At 39.9% G+C, this 19,014-nt stretch overlaps 1 protein-coding gene across 3 annotated transcripts in view; it reads left to right on the top strand.

Moving 5' to 3' along the window:
* Positions 1 to 17,550, top strand: part of PSMA8 (proteasome subunit alpha 8) — a 37,873-nt gene extending 20,323 nt beyond the window's left edge. The window contains exons 4-7 of one of the 3 annotated variants that reach the window (XM_021096196.1): positions 120 to 242; positions 14,378 to 14,497; positions 14,621 to 14,683; positions 17,050 to 17,130. In XM_021096196.1, the coding sequence (XP_020951855.1) occupies positions 120 to 242; positions 14,378 to 14,497; positions 14,621 to 14,683; positions 17,050 to 17,073 (330 nt within the window). In that variant the 3' untranslated portion in view covers positions 17,074 to 17,130. Of the gene's footprint in view, positions 1 to 119; positions 243 to 14,377; positions 14,498 to 14,620; positions 14,684 to 17,049 lie in introns of all 3 variants that reach the window. The other 2 variants (XM_021096195.1, XM_021096198.1) reach the window with 2 other exon arrangements.

Below are 19,014 nucleotides of genomic sequence, written 5' to 3' on the forward strand. Positions count from 1 at the left end.
AAAATCATTTTGCTAGGAATACTTTATTTACCACTAGAATTTGTTATTTGACAAGTAATAATTTTGTCCGTTTTTTGACCTCATACAGAAAGTAGTTATGAAAACATTTTATTTTTCAGAAATATACTCAGAGCAATGGACGAAGACCTTTTGGTATTTCTGCCTTAATTGTAGGTTTTGATGATGATGGTATCCCAAGATTATATCAGACTGATCCCTCTGGTACTTACCATGCTTGGAAGGTGAGTCTTGAATTTTTGAATATATTTTAGAATTTGAGTAAACATATTCACTGTAAATGCTTTATTACTTTCAGGGACATGACACAAAATTATTTTGTATTAAAATATTGGAATTCCTGTGTGGTGCAGTGGAGACAAATCCAACTAGGAACCATGAGGATTCAGGTTCATTCCCTGGCCTCGCTTAGTGGGTTAAGGATTCGGCGCTCCCATGAGCTGGGGTGTAGGTAGCAGATGAGACTCGGATTCTGCGTTGCTGTGGCTGTGGTGTTGGCCGGCAGCTGTAGCTCCGATTGGACCCCTCGCCTGGGAACCTCCATATGCCACGGGTGCAGCCCTAAAAAGCCAAAAGATAGATAGATAGATAGATAGATAGATAGATAGATAGATAGATAGATAGATAGATAGATAGTATAAACTTTATGTAAGCATTTAGCTAGTCAGAAACTATGATGTGGGTTTTGATGGATAGAGAAACACTTTGGTTTTGGTTTCTTAGTCATAAGATCTTTTCCTTACTTTTGAAAAATTTGACAAACCTAAATGTATATAAGTGGCAAAGTGAGATAAATATCCAGTTTCTATTCATCATTCATTTTTCCAAGCTAGTATTGTATCATATGAATGCTTGCTTGAGTAGAAAGCCTTTTTGCTCTTATAAAGAATTAAATGAGCTTTGTGTGTGTGTGTGTGTGTGTGTGTGTGTGTGTTTGCCATTTCTTGGGCCGCTTCCACGGCATATGGAGGTTCCCAGGCTAGGGGTTCAATTGAAGCTGTAGCCGCTGGCCTACACCAAAGCCATAGCAACTCAGGATCCAAGCCTCGTCTGCAACCTGCACCACAGCTCAAGGCAATGCCAGATCCTTAACCTACTGAGCAAGGCCAGGGATCGAACCCACAACCTCATGGTTCCTAGTCGGATTCATTAACCACTGAGCCAGGACGGGAACTCCAAGAATTAAATGAGCTTTTAAAGCCTATACTGAAATCTTTAATGCACCCTCTATTCTAGAACTGTCAAAACATCCCAACTATGAATCTACACTTAGGTTCAGTACAGTGCAGTTGTATCCACATAATTCCTGGGATATAGTTTGTTTTCTGAATAAGTTGTCATTCTTGTTTTAGTATCCAAGTGCTAACTTTGTTTAATGATACACTCAAATCTAATACAAAGTCTGAGGCCTAGGGAAACTAGTAGCAGTTTCCAGAAGTAAATGTTTGTATATTCTCATATGTAAGAATAAGACTAGACTGTACACTACAGAATCGAATAGAATCAAATCGAATCTAAGTGACTTTGTTTTTATTAAAAGTTTAGGAGTTCCCGTCGTGGCGCAGTGGTTAACGAATCCGACTAGGAACCATGAGGTTGCGGGTTCGGTCCCTGCCCTTGCTCAGTGGGTTAACGATCCGGCGTTGCCGTGAGCTGTGGTGTAGGTTGCAGACGCGGCTCGGATCCCGCGTTGCTGTGGCTCTGGCGTAGGCCGGTGGCTACAGCTCCGATTCAACCCCTAGCCTGGGAACCTCCATATGCCGCGGGAGCGGCCCAAGAAATAGCAACAACAACAACAAGAAGACAAAAGACAAAAAAAAAAAAAAAAAGTTTAAATGCTTAGGCTTTTGTAAATTTATCTTTATGGCCACACCTGTGTGATATGGAAGTTCCCAGGGCCAGGGATTAATTACGAGCCACAGCTGCACCCCATGCCACAGCTGCTGCCATGCCCGATCCTTTAACCCCCGCCCAGGGCTGGGGATTTAACCCCTGCCTCTGCAGTGACCTGAGCTGCTGCAATGTGATTCTTAACCCACTGTGCCACAGTGGGAACTACTAAATGCTCAGGCTTTAAATAATTTTATAAAGAGTTTACTGCTTTGGTCTTTAAGCACATATTAACTAGAGGATTTGATTTGAGCTGATAGTACTCATAAGATGCTGTTTTATATACCAGTTAACCTGGCCAGTAAAACAGTGGATTATGTTCTTGCCACAAAAATCTGAATATATTGTGTTTTTAGCTGCACATCTTTAAAAGCTACCTAAAGAATCTACTTGATAACCAGAAGCTATGAATTTACCCGAGGCAAATACCAGACTTTTTTTCTGCCATTTGAAAATCTTTTATAGGTACTAGATTTCTTGTGCTTCCCAAATCTATGCCCTAAATAAAACAAGTTATTACACTCAATCTTTCTCTAAATATTTTGAAGTCTGCCATCTTCTGTTTACATTTATCATTACATCATAACCTTCAATTTCAATATAATAACACAATTTCCAAGTTTACATAATTTTCCATTTTAATTTGCTCTCTGGGGGTTATATAGAAAAGCATTTTTATTGTATTTCAAAGTCAATTATTTTGGAAAATTAGGAATTTTTTTAATCGTTGGAGATTTCACTTCTTATGTAGGTCTGAAACTATGCTTTGCTCTGGTGTTGTAAGGCAGTGTGGTGGAGGGAAGGATTTGGCACTTTCACACCTGGGGCCAGGGTTCAGTCCCTGGGCATGATAATATACACCCCATTATCATTTTACAGATTTTATACATTACACTTTCTCATAAGATTTTGGCTGAAGGAAGTATTATGCAGCTTTTAAAAATAATTTCTGGAGTTCCCATCGTGGCCCAGTGAAAACAAATCTGACCAGCATCCATGTGGACATGGGGGGGACTATAGCACTTTAACCGTGAGATCAAGATCCCTGGCCTTGCTCAGTGGGCTAAAGATCTTGGCATTGCCATGAGCTGTGGTGTAGGTCACAGATGTAGCTCGGACCTCATGTTTCTGTGGCTGTGGTGTAGGCCAGCGGCTGCAGCTCCAATTTGACCCCTAACCTGGGACTCTGCATATGTCACAGGTGCGGCCCCAAAAAGACAAAAAAAAAAATTTCTAACAAAAAACGTTTGAAAGCTTTTTAATTTAGTATATTTGGTAGGTGAGACTTAGGACTTCAGTGATTTTTTTTTTTTTCATATTCACAAGACTAGTTAATAGCAAAACTGGAATTAGGGAGTTCCTTTTGTGGCTCAGCAGAAACAAACTGACTAGTATCCATGAGAATGTAGGTTCGATCCCTGGCCTTGCTTAGTGGGTTAAGGATCTGCCATTTCCCTGAGCCGTGGTATAGGTCGTAAATGTGGCTCGGATTCCACATTGGTCTGGCTGTGGTGTAGGCCAGCAGCTATAGCACTGATTCAACCTCTAGCCTGGGAACTTCAGTATGCTATGAGTGTGGCCCTAAAAAGCAAAACAAAACACCTGGAGTTGGAACCCAAGGTCTTCTGCTTGTTAGTCCAGTGTTCTGTCCACTATATCATGCTACCTCCCTTAAGCCAAATGATTCTAAGTACATGTTAAATAAAATCCAATAGACAGTCTTTAAAGGTAGAGTAAAATCTTCTGGTTTTATGTTTATTGTGGGGGGGGGACTATAGCACTTTAACTATAAGATCAAGTTTTTTCTTTTTTGTTCATTTCTATCTTTAATTTTTTCATTTTGACCTACTATACCACATAGCCTAATAAAATGGTACAGTGATACAGAGAACATAGCTGTGGTACCTTGTGATGACAACACTTTGCAATGCTAGGTGCTAGATTCTACATTACGAGATGCAGGTAGAGGACATGTGAAATGGGTAGTAGAGATTTTTGCATATTAGAGTAGCATCATCTGCTTTATATTCTAAAAGTATCTCTCTGGCTGCTATATTGAGAATAGATTTTAAGGGTAGAAGCAGGCAAACTAGTTGGGGGGCTCTGACCAATAATTTAGGCAAGACCAGATTTAGATCAGGAGCACTGGACCAGTAAAAAGTGAGGAAGAACCCAGCATAAATTCTATAAAGGAAGAGAACCCAAAGAGCAATATCCTGTATCCCAAGTGAAAACAGTATTCCAAGAAGAGTTGATCAGCTAAGTCAATTCCACTGATGGATCAGGTAAGAAGACTATGAAATAATTAAATTTGGCAACATGCAAGTCATTGGTGACCTTGGTAATAAAACCAGCTTGGATGGAGTGGTGGTGATGAGAGCCTGATTGGAGTGGATTTAAAAGAGGTAGGGAGGAAAGATTAAGAAATATCCAGGGAGTTCCCGTTGTGGCTCAGTGGGTTATGAACCTGACTATCTATGAGGATACGGATTTGACCCCTAGCCCTAATCAGTGGGTTAAGGATCTGGTGTTGCTGTGAGCTGCGGTGTAGGTCATGATCTGGCTCGAATCTGGCATTGCTGTGGCTGTGGCATACGCCAGCAGCTGCAGCTCCGATTTGACTCCTAGCCTGGGAACTTCCATATGCCGAAGGTGTGGCCCTAAAAATCGGGGGAAAAAAATCATCTAGGGGAGTTCCTATCATGGCACAGTGGAAACGAATCTAACCAGGAACCATGAGGTTGCAGGTTCGATCCCTGGTCCCATTCAGTGGGTTAAGAATCCAGTGTTGCCGTGAGCTGTGGTGTAGTCACAGACACAGCTCAGATGTAGCATTGATGTGGCTGTGGCTTAGGCCAGCAGCTATAACTCTATTAGACCCTTAGCCTGGGAACCTCCATATGCTGCGGATGTGGCCCTAAAAAAAAAAAAAATTCATCTAGGAACACTAAAGTAATCAGGTAAAGAATGGCTAGGGAAAAGGATATTTGTCTGGTTCCACATATTACCTATTAGTCACAAAGGAGAAGAGATATCTTTTCAGTGGAGAGATTTGGTGGTCACTACCATAAATATCAAATTTAGCATCACTTATAATGGGAATTGCCCTAAAAAGACAAAAGACAAAACAAATAAATAATTAGTAGTGATGTTGAATGACAAAATAAAAGCAGAGAGATTTTTTCTGGTTTAAAAGAGACTAGGAGTTCCCTAGAGGTCTAAAAGATTCGGTGCTTTCACCGCAGGGGCCTGAGCTCAGTCCTTGGTCTGGGAACTGAGATTCCCACATCAAGCCACTGCATGCCATGGCCAAAAAAAAATAAAATGAGAGACACTAAAGAGACATGCAAGCCATAGTCTTTGATTGGATCCTGGATGCGGGAAAAACAATCACAAAAGACATTTTGGGAGCAATCAGAGCTATTAAATGTGAGGTATATGTTAGTAGTATTTTATCAGTTTTAAATTTCTTGGATAAGAGAACATTCTTGTAAGGGGAGAGATGCTGAGGTATTTAGGGATGGGTAAACTTGCAACATTAAAAAGTGTGTGTGTGTGTGTGTTATTTTTTTTGGCTGTGTGCAGAAGTGTCTGGTTCAGGGATCAAACCTTAGCCACAGCAGTAACCAGAGCCACAGCAGTGACACACTAGATCCTTAACCTGCTGAGCCATCAGGAACTTCGTGTGTGTGTGTGTGTGTGTGTCTGTGTGTGTGTGTGTGTGAGTGTTTAAATGGAGACAGATAAAAAAAAATCTCAAAATGTTAAGATTTCATGAATATAAGTTACAATAAATAGCTGTCAGTTGTACTCTCAGCTTTTCAAAGGTTTGAAAATGTTCAAAGTAGAAAATAAAAAAGGAAATAGGAAGGAAGTGAAGTTAGTTACTTTAAGAAGTTTAGCTATAAAGTGGAGCAGAGAAATGGAATAGTAGCTAGAGGAGAATATAGGTTCAAGAAAGGATTTTTTTTTTTTAGGTCTTTTTTAGGGCCACACCCTTGGCATAAGGAGGTTCCCAGACCAGGGGTTAAATCTGAGCTACGACTGCCGGCCTACACCACAGCCACATGAACTCAGGGTCCGAGCCATGGCTGTGACTTACACCACAGCTCATGGCAATGCCAGATCCTTTAAGCCACTGAGCGAGGCCAGGGATTTAACGTGCGTGCTCATGGATGCCAGTCGGATTTGTTTCCGCTGCGCCACAGTGGGAACTCCAAGAAAGCACTTTTCTTTAAGATTAATAATACTATATAGGAGTTCCCGTCGTGGCGCAGTGGTTAACGAATCCGACTAGGAACCATGAGGTTGCGGGTTCGGTCCCTGCCCTTGCTCAGTGGGTTAACGATCCGGCGTTGCCGTGAGCTGTGGTGTAGATTGCAGACGCGGCTCGGATCCCGCGTTGCTGTGGCTCTGGCGTAGGCCGGTGGCTACAGCTCCGAATGGATCCCTAGCCTGGGAACCTCCATATGCCACGGGAGCGGCCCAAGAAATAGCAACAACAACAACAACAAAAGACAATAATAATAATAATAATAATACTATATAGGATTCATTCACTCAACAATAGTATTAAGCTTTTACTGTGTGATAAGCTTACTTCTGGACACCGGGGATAGGAGAGACGAAAACAAAATCTCTACCCTAAGAATGTGCATTCTAGAGAGAGGGGATAGAAAACTAAGTACATGGTTCTGTTAGATGGTGATAGTAACTCGTGCCACTCAAGGGGTGGGTCAAGAACCAGCAGCATCAGCATTACCTGGGAGCTTATTAGACATGCAGACTATCAGGTCCCACCAGACCTTCTGAATCTGTTTTAACAAGGTCACCATAGAACTTTAAAAATTCGAGAAATATTACTCTAGAGATATATCAAGTCAGGTAAAGGGGATGGGAAGGGCAAAGGTTGCAGTTTTATAGAAGGTGGTCACAGAAGAAGAGTATTTGAATGGAGATCTGAAAGAAGTGAAGGGAGCAAAGTATGAATGTATCTGGGGAAGCACATTCTGGACAGAGGGAACTTTAGATGCAAATACTCTGAAGTGTGGCTTCTTTATGTGGCAGAGGATAGGAAGAGGATGAGTGAGATGGAGAGTGGTAGGGCATGAGAAGGGTCTGTGGAACAGAGGGAATCATGGAGGGCCTTAGGCTCCATTTTAAGGTTATGAATTTTCCTCTTAGCAAGACAAGAGGACACTGGAAATTTGTTAGCAAAACAGACAGGAAGTAACTTTTTTAAAGCACCCTTCCACCTGCTATGAAAAAAGTTTTGAGGGGGAAAGGGGACCAGTAAATACTAGCCTGGTAGTAGTGCTGGAAATGGTGAAAAGTGGTTAGATTTTGGATTTATTTTGCAGGATGAGGAATAGTATATGACTTTATTGGATTTAAGGAGTGAAAGGAAGGAGTACAAATGACTAAAATATTTTGCAATTTTTATAAATTTATGAAAAAGATATAGTAGAGAGGGAAAATTTGACAATGTAAAGTAGGACCATTTGTAAGAGTAAAGACAACTAGGTACAAGTGCATGGAACCCAGTGTGAAAGTGATCAGGTAGAAGCATGGACTGTTTTTTTAAGTTTTATATTTAAAAGAAATAATTGTTTTTAAGGGAACATTTCAAACATATACAAAAGAATGCAAACAATATAAATACATGCATGTATTCATTAAGTTTAAATAGATGTTGTTTTATTATATTTGCTTCAAAACACCTTTGAAAGTAAAATATTTCAGACTAATGAAAATAATAGTAAAAATGCCTATTTAATCACCAGTCAGCTTGAATGTCAGAGAAGCTTCTTGTGTATCCTTCTCATCTCCTCCCCCTCCTACAGCATCTCCTTCTACCTGCTTTGGGAAACCAGTATCCTAAATTTGATGTTTAATTTTTCTGTGTCTAACTTTACACTTTTACTGCATATGGAAGTATCCGTAAATAATAGGAACTATTTTGCATTTTAAAAATTTAATATAATTGGTATCATGTTATGTATATTATTTTACAACTTGTAATTTTATTTGTTAGTTTGACATTCAGTAGAGGTAAGTGCAATGATGAAACGAAGCTGCTGCATAATGTCCTAGAGTGTAAGACAGAGCTGCTTTGGATTGTGTGTAGAGGAAGTGATTCTCTGAGAAGGTAGCCTTGCCCACGGCATGTGGAAGTTCTCTAGCCAGGGATTGAACCTGTGCCACAGCTTAACCTGCTAAGCTGCAAGGGAACTTATATATCTCAGTTTTAAAGAATATTATTTAAAAATATGACTCATACATACATCTTTTAATATTCTGGATGAAATGGAAACATGCTTTATGGAAGCACTTGGACTGTGGGTATATTGGTTGTTTTGAGGAAAAACAGTTAAGCAGCTGTTTGAGTTACAAGCTGAAATTCAAGCCCATTTTTATGGAACTTCATTTTTTCTTGATAGAACGATGGACGGAATGACTATGATTATTCAGATTTGAAGATCTGTCAGGACATCTTCTCAAGAAAATGAGTGATCCAGGTCTATTACTTTAAGGAAACAACTGACAGTATTTGTTTCCAGTGATAAGATTTCAAGCTTTTAAGCAAAATTAAAATTTTAGAAAACCTATATTTGCCACAGTGAGCTTGACAATTTCTTAGTCCTTAAAAGCTTACCTGATGATATTGGTGGTGAAATTAATGAGCATAATTATTTGATGTATCAGAAATCAAATGACTCAACATTTGAAAGATCTACATACTTTAGTGAAACAGTGTTTTCAAATGACCAAAGCTAGATATTACAAAACTAACAGTGGAGTTCCTATCATGGTGCCGCAGAAACGAATCCGACTAGGAACCATGAGGTTGCGGGTTTGATCCCCGGCCTCGCTCAGTGGGGTAAGGATCCAGCGTTGCTGTGAGCTGTGGGGTAGGTCACAGATTCAGCTCAGATCTGGCATTGCTGTGGCTCTGGCGTAGGCCAGCAGCAACAGCTCCGATTCAACCTCTAGCCTGGGAACCTCCATATGCCGTAGGTGCAGCCCTAAAAAGAAAAAAAAAATTAGAATCCATGTAATATGCTTAATATCCCTGGCACATTAAGTGCTTTGTTAATATAAATTACAAATTTTAATTTGGGAGGTGTGGCCCTAAAAAAGAAAAAAAAAAAGGAACAAAGTTAATATGCTGTGTACAGTTAATATGCTGTGTACTGCAGAGCCATGTTTCTCAAAGTGTATTTTTTTTTTTTGCCTTTTTTTTGTCTTTTAGGGCCATACCTGCATCATATGGAGGTTCCAGGCTAGGGGTCCAATCAGAGCTGTAGCCACTGGCCTGCAACACAGCCATAGCAATGCCAGATCCAAGCCACATCTGTGACCTACACCACAAGCTCACGGCAACACCAGATCCTTAACCCACTGATCAAGGCCAGGGATCAAACCTGCATCCTCATGGATGCTAGTCAGGTTCGTTAACCTCTGAGCCACAACAGGAACTCCCAAAGTGTATTTCTTTTTCTTTCTTTTTTTTTAATGGCTACACTTGTGGCATGTGGAACTTCCTGGGTTAGGAACTGACCCGAGCCACAGCTGCAGCAACACCAGATTCTTTAACCCACTGCATGGGGCCAGGAATAAAACCATGCCTCTGCAGCAGTCCAAGTCACTGCAGTTGGATTCTTAGCCAACTGCGCCACATTTCGATGTTAATAGATGTAAGTTAAAAAAGTTCTCTAATTGATTTTGGAAGATGTTTTTCTAAAGAAATTGATTAAACTTGGTTAGGTTCTTCATCTCTGTTTTTTGTTTTTTTTGTTGTTTTTTTGTTTTTGTTTTTTGGCTGCACCCACAGCATGCAGAAGTTCCCAGGTCAGGGATCAAACCCGTGCCACAACACCGACCTGTGCTACTGCAGTGACAATGCAGATCCTTAATTAACCCACTGCACCACAAACGAACTCCAAGTTCTGCATCTTCTAAAAAGTGTCGTAAATATTCTAGAAGCAGTTAAATTAGTGGTCCCCAAGATTACTTGAATTTGGAATCATTTTATCTTAGATCCTCTCTTCACTCTGATGTTCTTTGGAAAATATTATAAAGGTTTTTTAACCATCATGTTTAGGACATATATCAGGAAGTGCTATTGGGATCAGCATTTGTTGAGGGGCAGGGAACAAGGTTAGTCCAAGGGAAAAGCTGGACTGCATTGCAATCTCAGTAAAGCCCTCATCAACCCCATGGGAAGCCCTGTAACTGGGGTGGCTCTTCCAAGTTGGGATGAGAGGACTGGACATTAATAGCTCTTTATCAGTCAGTTGTTGGATTTGCCCCCCCCCCCCGGCCCGGACAGTACGTGACATTAGATGAGGCAGTTCTGATTAACAAAGGCATCTCTCAAAGTTAAGAGCTGAGGGTTATGTACCACTGGCACTTTCGACAGCTGTAGGGATCAGTCAAGCTTTCATTTCTGAAGGTGGGATGGGCAGTGAGTGTCACGGGATCCACTCATAGGTGTACTTGTAAGGTATTGTTCTTGGCTCCTAACAACAGAGATGTGATGATTCTTAATACATTAAGACTTACTTTCCCAACATAATGAGAAGGTTGAAGCAGGCAGTTACTGGTATTTGCCTCTTTGTTATCTTAGTCTTATCCATGCTCTCCAGGTGGTTACTAGACCTCCAGCCAGCGTGTCTGCATTACAGGCAGCAAAGATTCCTAGAAGTTCCACCCAGTTGCTTCCACTTGTATATTCTTATTGGTAAAAAAGGCTAGGATATGACATCTTTCAGCAGGCACATTGCCTAGAGTTCTGTCACAAAGGAAGAATGGATATTGGGGTTGGCAGCTAATATTCTTTGCCACAGAAAATCATCATTAATCTGGATAGGCAGTCAGGAAAAACACTGCAAAACCATCAGAGTCTATTGAGATGAGCTGGAGTAACCTATGGGGTTGGAGAAAGGGTCGGGCTATGAGTGTAGCAGGAAGCAGCTAGATTTTAGGAAACCAGTCACATAGGTTAAGAATTAAAGAATTTTGACATCAGCAACTGGGAGAAGCGGACAGGAAAGTCACCAGGAATTTACAGGGTGATTTTTAGAGGCTCTGAGATTTTTAAATAAACCACTACCTTATGTACTTCCTCTCTGAACCGCAACCAGTTAGTTACTCAAAGCAAACTAGAAACTAATAAACTCCAAAGTTGTACCAGGCTGAAAGCTTTATCTTTGATCTTAGTGAAATTTCAAGTCCACAAAATCTAATTTAAAATTTCACAGCTATTTAATCTTCTGAAATTTAAAGGTATCAAAAAAAGTTCTATAAAGTATCAGAACTATATACTTACATAGTACAAAGGGTGTATTTTCATCCTCACGTCCTAAAAAAAATCTCCTCTGAGATCTCTTCTCAGTAATCATAATACCTACCAGTTAGAACTGAGACATTCCCCATTTCATGCCAGCATCCTTCAGTGAAAGGATGGGCCTTTCTGCAGGTTCCTTCCACTCTTTAGAGACATGGAAGCAAAGGGGCATGTGGCAGCATGATGTATAGAGTTCAAAGCTTGGATCCTTGATCCAGTCTACTTGGTTTCAAAGCTCAGGTCTTTTACTTACCCTCTAAGTGATCTTGGACAAGATTACTTAAGCCAATGTTTCACAAATAGGGGTGATTTTGTTCCTCCCAAGAGACATTTGGCAGTATCTAGAGACAGGTGTGGCTTTCACAACTGAGGTAGGGGTGCTACTGGCATCTAGTGGATAGAAGGTGCTAAACATCCTACAATGCACAGGACAGCCCTCCACAACAGCGAAGAATTATACAGCCAAAATGTCAATAGTGCTTATGTTGAGAAGGCTCATTTTTACCTTTCCACCCTTCGTTTCTTCATCCATGAATCGGAGTCGGTAATAGTACCTATTTGTTTTTTTGATGATTAAAATTAGATAATCCAGGCGTGGTGGAAATGAGTCTGACCAGGAACCATGAGGTTTCAGGTTTGATCCCTGGCCTCACTCAGTGGATTAAGGATTCGATGTTGCCATGAGCTGTGGTGTAGGTCGCAGAGGCAGCTCGGATCTGGCGTTGCTGTGGCTCTGGCATAGGCCGGCAGCAACAGCTCTAATTAGACCCCTAGCCTGGGAACCTCCATATGCCATAGGTCTGGCCCTAAGAAGAAGAAAAAAAAAATTAGATAATCCATGTAAAATGCTTAATAGAGTCCCTGGCACATTAAGTGCTTTGTTAATATAAATTACATATTATCATCATTATTATCGCTAGTACTAGTCTGGATATTTAAGCTGAATTAAAAGAACATGCCTCCGGAGTTCCCATCATGGCTCAGTGGTTAACGAATCCGACTAGGAACCATGAGGTTGCGGGTTCGATCCCTGGCCTTGCTCACGGCGTTGCCGTGAACTGTGGTGTAGGTCACAGATGCGGCGTGGATCCCGTGTTGCTGTGGCTGTGGCATAGGCTGGCGGCTACAGCTCCAATTCGATCCTTAGCCTGGGAACCTCCATATGCCGAGGGAGCGGCCCTAGAAAAGGCAAAAAGACAAAAAAAAAAAAAAAAAAAAAAAAAAGAACATGCCTCCTCACTCATGGCATATGAAAGTTCCCAGACCAGGGGTCAAATCAGAGCTACAGTTGCTAGCCTATACCACAGCTCACAGCAATGCCAGTTCCTTAACCCACTGAGCAAGACCAGGCGTCAAACTTGTGTCCTCATAGATACTAGCCGGGTTCATTACCACAGAGCCACAATGGGAACTCCAGTATAATTTTTTTTTTTTTTGTCTTTTTGCCATTTCTTGGGCTGCTCCCGTGGCATATGGAGGTTCCCAGGCTAGGGATCTAATCAGAGCTGTAGCCGCCAGCCTACACCAGAGCCACAGCAACGTGGGATCCAAGCCGTCTGCAACCTGCACCACAGCTCACGGCAATGCCGGATCCTTAACCCACTGAGCAAGGCCAGGGACCAAACCCGCAACCTTATGGTTCCTAGTCAGATTCGTTAGCCACTGCGCCACGAAAGGAACTCCAAATATAATTTTTAATGTAAGGAAATGAACTCATTGATTTAAAGATTATAATTAAATATTAACTTTAAAACTTTTACCAACTTGAAAACTTGAGCAGTTACTACTTAGATTTGGGGGGGAGTATATTTTAAAATAAATATTTCTGGGAGTTCCCATTGCGGTTCAGTGGAAACAAATCTGACTAGTATTCATGAGGACACAGGTTCAATCCCTGGCCTCATTCAGTGGTTAAGGGTCTGGCATTGCTGTGGCTGTGGTGTAGGTCAGCAGCTATAGCTCTGATTCAGACTCTAGCCTGGGAACCTCCTTATGCCATGGGTACAGCCCTTAAATAAATAAAGAAAGAAAGAAACAAACAAAATAAAGCTTTCTTACACAATAGTGTATTTTGTCACTTTGACATATCACCTCGAAGCTAATAATAAGCAAAATGAAATGGATGACCACATTTATAGTATTTAACTATATTAAATTTTAGTCTACTGGTAGGATTTGGGTGGAAGAGATGTTCCCAGATGTTCCTTCGTGGATGGTGCCATATAAATAACTAGAGCTCTCAGAAGGCTGTGAGGGCTTTTTTCCTCTTTTGAGATGGTCTAGGGTGTGTTTTGCTAGGCTGTAAGAAAGCCAAAACTACCACTTGAAAAATGGTTCCCTTCTCTTATCTGAAGCAATTTTTAGTTTGTGTTTTCATCTAAAAGTTGAAGGATTTTTGCTTCTGCATTATTGAAAGCAAGCCTCTTTTTGTTCCAGGATAATGATTGATCATTAACAAACATTTGAGTGCCTGTTATTTACAAAGATGAATAAAATTTTTCATTTATTATAAATAGAAAAAAGAATATACTATATATCACCTATAGCCATGCAGCCAGGGAAATACATTTGCCTCCTCCCTTCATCTGATGAAAATTTTCAAAGAACAAAGAAAAATCAGGAATGGAACAGAAGAAGCCCTTGCTTATAGTCAAGATAATGTAATGAATCAATAATTGGCATATTTATTCTAAATTCTAAGAAAATAATGTACAGTCCTATTCACATAAAAAACTTTTTGTCATATTAATGGCCTCTTATCCCTTCTTTTTGAATCATATTACAAAGTTGTAGCTTCTTTTTTCTTCACATCTTTTCAAGTTTCAACTCTTGAAACTTTTCTGACTACCAAGGACTTGGAAGCCATTAAAGAAATAGAAAGCTTTGGGCAAGACAAAGCATTAATATATTTGAAAATAAATTGTGCCATTATCACACATTATTCATGTAGTAATCAAATGAGGTGTTGAAATGTTTGCTAAATTTTTGAACCTACTATTTTCATTTAATAACTATGCTAAGAAATATTAAACTCTAAACCTCTAAACTTTACTTAGTAACCATAAGTTAATTCATAATTCATATTGTGGTGATGTGAATAATTACCTTCTGTTTTTAAAGGCAAATGCAATAGGTCGAAGTGCTAAAACTGTCCGAGAATTTCTAGAAAAGAATTACACAGAAGATGCTATAGCCAACGACAATGAAGCTATCAAATTAGCAATAAGAGCATTGCTGGAAGTGAGTGATCTAGTAAATAATAAAGCATATTCAGAAAAGCATGTTTTTTTCCCCTCATTCATTTGTTCATTAAAACACAGAATTTCCTGACATAATTCTAAAGTTGCACTTATTTTACATTAGGTTGTCCAGTCTGGTGGAAAAAACATCGAACTTGCTATAATAAGAAGAAACCAACCTTTGAAAGTAAGTCATTAACGTAAGAGGAAAGAATATCTGTAGTATAGGTATTTTGACAAAAGTTAATATGTTGTTGACATCTGTGAATCTTTATTACAAGCCTGAAACATCCATTAGCATCCATCGACTCTATGATGACTTCTGTTTTGTTTCTGTAGGCTACTATTTACTAATTATAACTTATTGCACGGAGTTATCTATCCCTAGTCTTTGGTGAATACCTGGAGGTGCAGGAATATTCATATATAGGCCTACCCCATTTAGTATATGTTCTTACAAGTAGGAACCCCTACTGAGACAGTCCTGTGTAGGGTCAGTATAGCATATTCCCCGTGGACAATTCATTCTTGGCACCATGTAGAGAACAGTTACGCTTCCTGTCTTTTTAGATCTTCTGAAATCAAGATTAGCTTCTAGCAAGTGTCATTCAGCTGCCATTTATATAATTGTTGGCCCTCGGGGCTTCCAATGTAATGTTATCCTTCATTACGTCAAAACCCACCCCTTCTAGATTGCCTACTGGTTTTTTTTTTTTTTTTTTTAAATCTGTTTTCTCTACTCTGCACTTCGGTAAGATTTACATTTTAATGTCTAGTGAGATAATATTTCCACATTTCTTTATAGCAAGTCTTGCATTATTATTTGTACACCTTTTCTCAGCCACAGTGAGTCAAAATTGCTGTACCACAAAAAAAGTTGTCCAGAACAATGAGATAAATTTTTCCAAATATTGTGATGGAGGACTGACTGGCTAAAGAGCATTTGAAATGTGTTCATTTTTGTTCATTAGGTAGAACTTCACAGTATAGTTTGCCAACTACCTCTTCTTTAGCTGAAAGTGTACAAAAGCACTTGCATGGGAAACTATATGACAAGTGTGCTAAAAAGAAGGATCATTTTACACATACCTTTTCTCTTTTCTTTTTTTTGTCTTTTTTTTTGTCTTTTTGCCATTTCTTGGACCACTCCCGTGGCATATGGAGATTCCTAGGCTAGGGGTCCAATTGCAGCTGTAGCCGCCAGCCTATGCCAGAGCCACAGCAACGCAGGATCCAAGCTCCGTCTTCAACCTACACCACAGCTCACGGCAACGCCGGATCCTTAACCCACTGAGCGAGGCCAGGGATCGAACCCACAACCTCATGGTTTCTAGTCAGATTTGTTAACCACTGAGCCACGATGTGAACTCCCCTTTTCTCTTGTTTTAAAGAAAATATTTCAGGGAGAAATAGTGGTAAAATCAGTGCTATGGGAGCAATGGAGTTTTGGGTTTTGTGTTTATTTGGCAGTTTGTTGTTATTGTCTTGACACCTTTGGATGGGGATGCAATAATAGGGCAGGAGCAAAGTTTCAAAGAACAAGAGACATGAGGACACAGTAGTTGGGTCTGCCCCTTCACAGCTCCACATAAATAACCAGGGTGCTGAGCACAGAGTATGGAGATAGGAACTGGGTTAGGTTGTCACCCCTGCTGCCAAGGGCTCAGGGGCAGATGGCCAGCACCACAGGGACACAGAACCGTAAGTCCAAAGTCACCTCCCCAGCCTCTTCACATACATATGTACACACCTGGATGTACACACACACACTTATATATATACATATACTTTGACTTATGAGTGGTAGGATGGTATGTGTACTGGCAGCAAAGTTACACTATTCTTCTACATAATATTTCAGAATAGACTGTTTCCTATTTCCTACCTCTTTAGCTAGTCTATGAGCTGTTAAAATAGACAAACCCTATAAAGAATCACAAAATAGGAGTTCCCGTCATGGCTTAGCAGAAATGAATCTGACTAGCATCCATGAGGATGCAGGTCCAATCCCTGGCCTCGCTCAGTGGGCTAAGGATCCAGCTTTGCTGTGAGCTGTGGTGTAAGTCACAGATGTGGCTCGGATCTGGGATTGCTGTGGCTCTGCTGTAGGCTGGCAACTACAGCTTAGATTCAACCCTAGCCTGGGAACCTCCATATGCGGTAGGTGTGGCCCTAAAAGGACAAAAAAGAAAAAAGAATCACAGAGTCAGAGTGGGGTAGGAGCTCAGTAATGAGTTATTTGCTCGTGAATAGAGTAATCCTTGCATTAAAATTTTTTCAATTATATACGTATTATATATAGGAAATGTGATGCAGTATTGTCCTGCTTTCTGTCTTAGCACAATCATAATGGAAATATCATAGAGTTCTGGTTTTGTTCATAATTGTTACAAGTATGTTGCTTTTGAACCATCTGAAGTATTTCATTATATATTTGAAGTCATAGAATATAAAGTTATAAATAGAAAGTTAAAATGTATAAGATATAATTAGTTCCCTTCATATTATAAGTATTCAGAAATTACTGCTGTAATTGAAATTTGCTTTTTAAAGTTTTTTCTCTTTTCAGATGTTTAGTGCCAAAGAAATTGAATTACAAGTAAATGAAATAGAAAAGGAAAAGGAAGAAGCAGAGAAGAAAAAATCAAAGAAGACTGCCTAATTCTTAGGATAAACAATGAGAGCTTTTTAATGTTTTGTTGCACTCCTTAGAATTATTTAGTGAAATTTTAAAGGAAGTAAGTTAATTGCAGCATTACATTGAGTAGTTCCATATAGAGAATGCCAAATTTGTGGCTATCTTCAGTCAATGTGAATGGGCAAACATACATTAATATGAAGATTTTCTTTGAAAGGAGAGTTTAGTAATTGTTGAAAGCATCCATGATTTTACATAAGCCTGAGACTATTCTTTATAATTTGCTCAGTATGTTACTTTTTTCATATATACACATTTAATAAAAAATTTTAGTTAATAATTTGGTGCCATTTGAGCATTGAGTGTCAAGTAGAGATAGCTATTCCAAAATAAACTGCATGTAATATTGAGTTGGATTTCCTGATGAATGATAAAAACATCCTTGTTGTCCATATGCTGCAGGTGCAGCCCTAAAAAGCAAAAAAACAAACAAAAAACCCAAAAAACCAAAATACTTTGTTTTGGTGAATTGCCAAAGTTTTGTCAGAGCCATCGTTTTAAAATATCTTGTCATATTTATTTTACTTTTGTTATTTTATTGGTTTCAGTACAGTCATCCCTTGGTATCCAAGGAGGATTGGTTCAGGGACCCCTTGGGTACCAAAATATGCAGGTGCTGAAGTCTCTTATATAAAATGGCATAGTGTTTGCATTAACCTACACATATCCTCTTGCGTACTTTACTTTTTCTTTGAGTTTTATTGAGATAGTATTGACATATGGCACTGTATAAACTTAAAGAGTACAGCATAATTATTTGGTTTTTGTACATTATGAAGTGATTATCACAGTTAAGTTTAGTGAAATCATCTCATATAGATATGAAATTAAAGAAATAGAAAAAGATCTTTTTCTTACAAAGAACTCTTAGGATTTACTCTCTCTCTCTCTTCCTTTTTTTTTCTTTTTTTTTTTTTGACCTCCCCACGGCATGTGGAGTTCCCAGTGGCAACATCTGTTCTTTTAACCCAGTGTGCCAGGCCAGGGAGCGGAAACTCCAGGATTTACCCTCTTAACAACTTTCCTATGTAAAATACAGCAGTGTGACTTATATTTATCATGTTGTACACTACGTCCATAGTACTTACAATGAGAAGTTTATGCCTTTTGACTGCCTTCCTCCATCCCCTGCCTCTGCTGTGAGCCGTGGTGTAGGTTGCAGATGAAGCTCGGATCTGGCGTTGCTTGGCTGTGGTGTAGGCTGGTGGCTACAGCTCCAATTTGACCCCTAGCCTGGGAATTTCCATATGCCATGGGTGCAGCCCTAAAAAGACAAAGAATTGCAGGGTCAAAAATAGACAATTTATGTTTCTCCTGTCAGTGAGTGAGGGTGGCTCCTCTATACCTTTCCCATTGTAGTTGCACTGGGTTTGTATGGTGTCAACTCAGCAAACCTTAGAATTATTTCCCAGAATATTCTTTCATGTATGGCTCCAAGTTCAAGTTGGCCACAAGAGAAATTTGGACAGTATTTGAAAGGAAGAAGAGAAGCAGCTCAGTGTAGCATGCCAGCACTGTAGCAGCTGGCAGAGGAGGCTGGTTTGATGTCTCACTTTGTTGGTATGGGGAGGCATCCAGGCCCATAGCAACTCCAGTTTCTCCAGATCCTACAGGGTCTCTTCCTTCATATTCTTTGTTAACAGATCCTTTGCATGAAGCTTCATGGCAAAGGACACTGGCTTCTCTTGCAGGTCACCAGCATCGTCAAGCCTGCAGATGGTGAAAGATACATGAGGGCACTGTTTGTTCTGATGGGTTACAGTCTGTTCTCACCCTCCACACTTTACATCCAGTTTTACTTCCTGACCATCAGAATGAGC

This window comes from Sus scrofa, chromosome 6 (genome assembly GCF_000003025.6).
Source record: "Sus scrofa isolate TJ Tabasco breed Duroc chromosome 6, Sscrofa11.1, whole genome shotgun sequence".
Taxonomy (NCBI): Eukaryota; Metazoa; Chordata; class Mammalia; order Artiodactyla; family Suidae; genus Sus; species Sus scrofa.